Genomic DNA, 6,000 nt, shown 5'->3' on the forward strand with positions numbered 1-6,000 from the left:
TAAGGGTTCAGCCCTTTAATTCAATATAAACTATTCACACTTTGCTTAAGAATTGCACAAGAACAACTTTACATAAACGTAGGTTTATAATTTGAAATTGTATCCATTTAAAACTAGATAAATAATATTAGGGTAACCCCACCTTAGGCAAACAGTCAATAAGCTAATCTTATGCACTAGATACACGAGTAACCATAAAAATAGTTTTCATGGCACCAATCAATCATTTTGCAAATCATGGAACGAGTCATTGACAAATAAACAACACCTGTCAAAAGCAGGTATGGCCGGGATCCACAAGTTGCAAGACATACTGACAAGCCTAGGATCCATGCTTACAATAAGCTTACTAGGTATTTAAATCCAATTTGACCCCATATCATAGTTTTCTGTTGAATCCATGATTTGATCCTTATCAAAGTGTGAATAATATATTTGTGACAAATACAGCAATTGAAAATATCAAGCTTGATGCTATGTATATCATATTCCACAATGTGTATACCAGGTGTGACGGTGTATCGTGTTCCCTGATGTGTATAAGAGGTCTGACGGTGTCATATGTTCCACAATGTGTATATCAATTTCTAAATGAGTACAACGGGTTTGACGGTTTGTATATCAGGTTCCACAACGAGTATATCAGGTGTGATGATCACAACAAGCATGTTAGATTCAACAGTATCCAGATCAGGTTCAGGATTTATATATCAAATGTAATAGTGTGTATATCAGATTCCGCATGACGGATCAGGTCTTTGAGTGTTTGATCATTTATTTCTGAGAACTACCTCATAATGAAAATAGTAACACAAACTAGGATAACACAATCAAGGATTCAAAGGACACACGACACCATTCATACCTTCGTCCATTTTGATGATGACGGTTGGTCTGTCGATGATGACGTCACACTCACCAGTAGCCAATGGCTGCGTTGGAAGAGATGAAAAATGTTCCATCTCCTGCATCCTGGGGAACACGTGGTAGAGTTACAGGATAATCGTGGAGTAATCAACATTCAACACCATTCATCCGTTTTAGTTTAACATTCAACGCCATTCGTCTGTTTGGGTTTGTACTGGTCTTAACGATGGTGCGCGTACCTTCAAGCCCGTTTGGCATGACAAAACTATGGTGGCTGAGCTGGGCATCGCTTTTTTATTTTAATAACGGTAGCGAGATTGCGATATAAGGATACACGAGCCGAGATGGCGAACGGTACTCGTGTCGTCATTTTGACAGGATGTAGACTGAGTATGACTCATGATTTGACGGGATATAGACAGACTACAAAACATGGATTGCTAGGATATAGATGATTATAACACATGGGTTGACAGGATATAGATGATTATAACACATGATTTGACGGGATATAGACGGACTATAACACATGGATTGCAAGGATATAGATGATTATAACACATGGGTTGACAGGATATAGACGGACTACAACACATGGATTGCTAGGATATAGATGATTATAACACATGGGTTGACAGGATATAGATGATTATAACACATGATTTGACGGGATATAGACGGACTATAACACATGGATTGCTAGGATATAGATGATTATAACACATGGGTTGACAGGATATAGACGGACTACAACACATGGATTGCTAGGATATAGATGATTATAACACATGAGTTGACAGGATATAGACGGACTACAACACATGGATTGCTAGGATATAGATGATTATAACACATGGGTTGACAGGATATAGACAGACTGCAACACATGGGTTGCTAGGATATAGATGTTTATAACACATGGGTTGATAGGATATAGATGATTATAACACATGATTTGACAGGATATAGATGATTATAACACATGATTTTTCACGGGATATAGACAGACTACAACACATGGATTGCTAGGATATAGATGATTATAACACATGGGTTGACAGGATATAAACAGATTACAACACATGGATTGACAGGATATAGATGATTATAACACATAGGTTGACAGGATATAGATGATTATAACACATGGGTTGACATGATATAGACAGACTACAACACATGGATAGCTAGGATATAGATGATTATAACACATGATTTGACAGGATATAGATGATTATAACACATGATTTGACAGGATATAGATGATTATAACACATGATTTTTCACGGGATATAGACAGACTACAACACATGGGTTGACATGATATAGACAGACTACAACACATGGGTTGCTAGGATATAGATGATTATAACACATGGGTTGACAGGATATAGATGATGTATAGACATCTGATGTATCTATCACTCGGGGTTGTAAACGTGTGTTTTAGACAAGCAAATGGGACGACTTCACCAGGGACTGTGATAACATGTGAAAGAATGCTGACATTTTCATTTAAAGTAAATTTTACTGCTCTATATCGATACAGAAAGCCTGGGGACTTCCTATTATAGGTCATGTCATGTTTCTCCATTGAAGCAATTGACGATGTTTTTGACTGTCATTCGGAATGCCTCCTGTTAACCTTTTCAAAGCTGCATGACATTCGTCACCTCTCGCCCCTTTCCGTAACCTCCAAGAAGGCTTGTCCCGGAATAACACGAGTTGGTCACGAATGACTGCATGATTCGAAAACAAATTTGAACTTTCACTTTCGCGATTTCTCGTTGTGACGTGATTTGTAACGGGATATACTCAGATCTGTGTGTAATGTTAACGAGCACTGACATAGTGTTTTAGATTACCATGAAGCCAGGGGCCGCTTGTTGATTACTGGTGACGTCATGGCTGCATCTAATCCAACCTTGTCTAGGTCACAGTGACCGCCAAATGTAATATTATGGACAATATCGTTCCTGTACCTGTAACATAATGTCGAGAATCAAAGTCGTGGTTTAATGTTCTTGAATTATGTTTTCACCCCTTCCACTTCAAAATGGTATCTGCTAACATGTAGACTATTGAAGGTAAAGCAAAGTTAAAGCTACACTCTGCTCCCGAAGTATATGGGTTAAAGATGCTTCTTTTATGATTGAATGCTATGTGTAACAAACTGAAGGGCTACAATAGTTTTCAGGGTTTGTGTTTTTAGGTAATTGAAAATCCGAATAAGTTTTTTTAATTTTTTTTTACAATCATTCATTCCAGTCTGAAAAACCCGTTGCTGGATTTAGTGTAATTTGAGGTTGAGAGAACCACGGGAATGGCCCCAGGGTTATTCCCCTGGATCTAGAGAGGATGGGTTGTAAGATGGGTGCGACAAACACTTTCACCTGTCTCTGGTTGCCATGTTGGCGTTACGTAGGTCCAGGTACACGTTTCTCCCTCGGCAGAACCCGAGTGCATCTGTACACTCCAGGGACGAGTCAGTCTGTAGAAGAGAGAGTGAGTGAGGGAGGGAGGAGAGAGGGAAAAGGGATGGAGGGGAGTGAGTGGAGGTTGAGTGGGCTGAGGAGAGTGTGACGGAGAGCGTGGGGGAGGTGTGAGTGACGGAGAGAGTGGGGAAGAGGAGTGACGGAGAGAGAGTGGAGGAGCGAGACGAGGGGAGAGTGGGGAGGAGGGAGGTGAGTGACGGGGAGAGAGGAGGGAGGAAAGGAGGACCGGAGAGTGGGGAGGAGATTGAGTGGAGATGGAGTGAGTGGAGGATGAGTGACGGAGGAGGAGTGGGACAGGAGGACAGGAGTGGAGGAGAGACGAGAGTGAGAGGACACGACGGAGAAGGACGGAGGGAGTGAGGAGAGAGGACAGGACGGAGGAGGAGAGTGGAGGACGGAGTGACGGAGGAGAGTGAGTGGAGGTGGACGGAGTGACGAGGAGGAGTGAGTGGAGTGAGTGGACGGAGAGGAGGAAGGAGGAGGAAAGACGGAGACGAGGAGTGGAGGAGAGGGCATGGAGGAGTGAGACGGAGAGAACACTGAGGAGGACGGAGGACGGCATGGAGGACGGAGGGGAGGAGCGTGAGTGACGGAGAGAGTGCATGACGGAGGAAAGGAGTGAGAAGGAGGAGTGCATGATTTGAGAAAGTGGAGTGACGAGAGAGGATGAAGGAGAGAGAGGAGGACGGAGAGCAGGGGAGGAGGAGGACGGAGTGGACGGAGAAAGAAGTGAGACGGAGGTGAGGAGAGAGAGTGGGGAGGAGGGAGTGACGGAGAAAGGAGTGAGTGACGGAGAGCGGGGAGGAGAGGAGTGACGGAGGGAGGCAATGACGGAGTGAGGAGGACGGAGGAGGAAAAGGAGGAGTGGAGGAGAGGACGAGTGAGGACAGGAGGATGAGGACACAGTGAGGACGGAGAGAACGAGGTGGAGAGACAGTGAGTGAGGACGAGAAACTGAGAACCCCAGGACAAAGATCCCTAGAACCCATGAGCCAACCCATGCACGAACAGGACAACCCACACAACTACACACACACACACAGGCATGAATTGTACGACACAATGAAAACTACACAGCATGACCGGAAGAAAAAATGGAATGGACACAGTGGACAGCACACAGAGTATCCCAGACTTTATACAGAATGGAAATGGAAGACCACAGAATAATGGTATGGTGACACACAAAAGCCAGAAGAGATCCATCAGGAACTGAAAGAATGAGCCGTATCAGGGACAGCAGACAGGAACAGCCCGGACCTGTGCATGGACCTGACACATGGACATGAGAGCCCCATGTGGAATGGACAGGACCTGACTTTATGGACCCGACCCCGACACAGACAGACACCACACAGAAAGGACAGAGACACAGACACACGAGACCATCCTGTGGAAGGAGGACAGCCACCGAGCCTTGATCATCTGATCCCCAGGACCAAAGGACACACAGTGGATCGACACCACGACCACACTGACACAGACACATATAACTGGAGTGAGTGGAGTGACAAGGAAAATATGCCCCACACACCCAGGAAATGGACCACACAAGAATGGAACTTGGCCTAGGACAACTGAAAGAATCTTTAATCACAAAGAACGAAGGAGAGACAACACAATGAACAGCCTTTACAGCCTGACTTCACACAGTAGGTAGAATTGGGAAACTTAATAGGTTTGGGATTACACACACACATGAAAGCTTAGTTCCACATATGTATAGAAATAATGTATGAATAAACATCTTCATACATGAACATACATACACATGCATATATATATACATAATAATATATATGAAGCATACACACAGCACACAGTATATATATATATACACATATATATAACACAGCATGCATGACATGCATGCATACACACACACACACATTATACATATACACATATGAAAGACACAGTGGTATGCATGCATAGAAGAATATATATATAATAATATGAAGACACATGGACACAACACATATATACATACACATGCATATACACACACACACATGGCATGGACAGAAGCATAATAATAATAATAATATATATGACACATATATATTGGATACTTATATAATGGAACATATATATATATATATATATATATGAATATATATATATATATATATATAATGAAGAAGGACACACACATGAAGGACACACACATATATATATATATACACATTATATATACACACTTAATGGACACATGCATATGGACACACAATCACTGCTACTACCACTACTACTACTACCACTACTACTACCACTGCTACTACTACGACCACCAACACTACTACTACTACTACCACATACTACTACTACTATATATATAGCATATATATATATATATATATATATATATATATATATGGGATCAGGGATCAGGAATGATTAATTAGGTTAATAATACATTGGGAATCGAACCCAATCTTCACCATCAGGACGGAAAGATTCAGTAGTCAGGCTACTTGTGTCTCACCTTATAAGGGCAGGCATCCTCATCCTTACAACGCTGTTTGATGTCAGGATTGTTCCTGAAGAAGTAAGGCACATGTTCCAGGGGGAGTCTCAGGTCCCCCCAGTCAGTGGCGCCACCTACCGTCACCACCAGAGTGAGTAAGTGAGACCACAT

At 42.4% G+C, this 6,000-nt stretch overlaps 1 protein-coding gene across 1 annotated transcript; it reads right to left on the reverse strand.

The window, feature by feature from the left end:
* Positions 1 to 830: 830 nt before the first annotated feature.
* On the reverse strand, positions 831 to 6,000 carry LOC124264423 (EGF domain-specific O-linked N-acetylglucosamine transferase-like). The gene is made up of 4 exons (XM_046699164.1): positions 5,848 to 6,000; positions 3,261 to 3,358; positions 2,733 to 2,849; positions 831 to 972 (listed from the first exon to the last, which is right to left on the reverse strand). The coding sequence occupies exons 1-4, from the start codon at positions 5,998 to 6,000 to the stop codon at positions 831 to 833; spliced, it is 510 nt and encodes a 169-aa protein (XP_046555120.1).

The sequence above is a fragment of the Haliotis rubra genome, unplaced genomic scaffold (genome assembly GCF_003918875.1).
Source record: "Haliotis rubra isolate DU_JTF1 unplaced genomic scaffold, ASM391887v1 Scf923, whole genome shotgun sequence".
NCBI lineage: Eukaryota > Metazoa > Mollusca > Gastropoda > Lepetellida > Haliotidae > Haliotis > Haliotis rubra.

What these genes read in the sequence shown, in the direction of transcription:
- LOC124264423 (XM_046699164.1), bottom strand. Translation starts at nt 6,000, where the DNA reads ATGTGGTCTCACTTACTCACTCTGGTGGTGACGGTAGGTGGCGCCACT. An exon ending in AGGATGCCTGCCCTTATAAG is followed by an intron (nt 3,359 to 5,847) that starts GTGAGACACAAG and finishes TCTCTTCTACAG; the next exon opens with ACTGACTCGTCCCTGGAGTG. An exon ending in AACATGGCAACCAGAGACAG is followed by an intron (nt 2,850 to 3,260) that starts GTGAAAGTGTTT and finishes ATTATGTTACAG; the next exon opens with GTACAGGAACGATATTGTCC.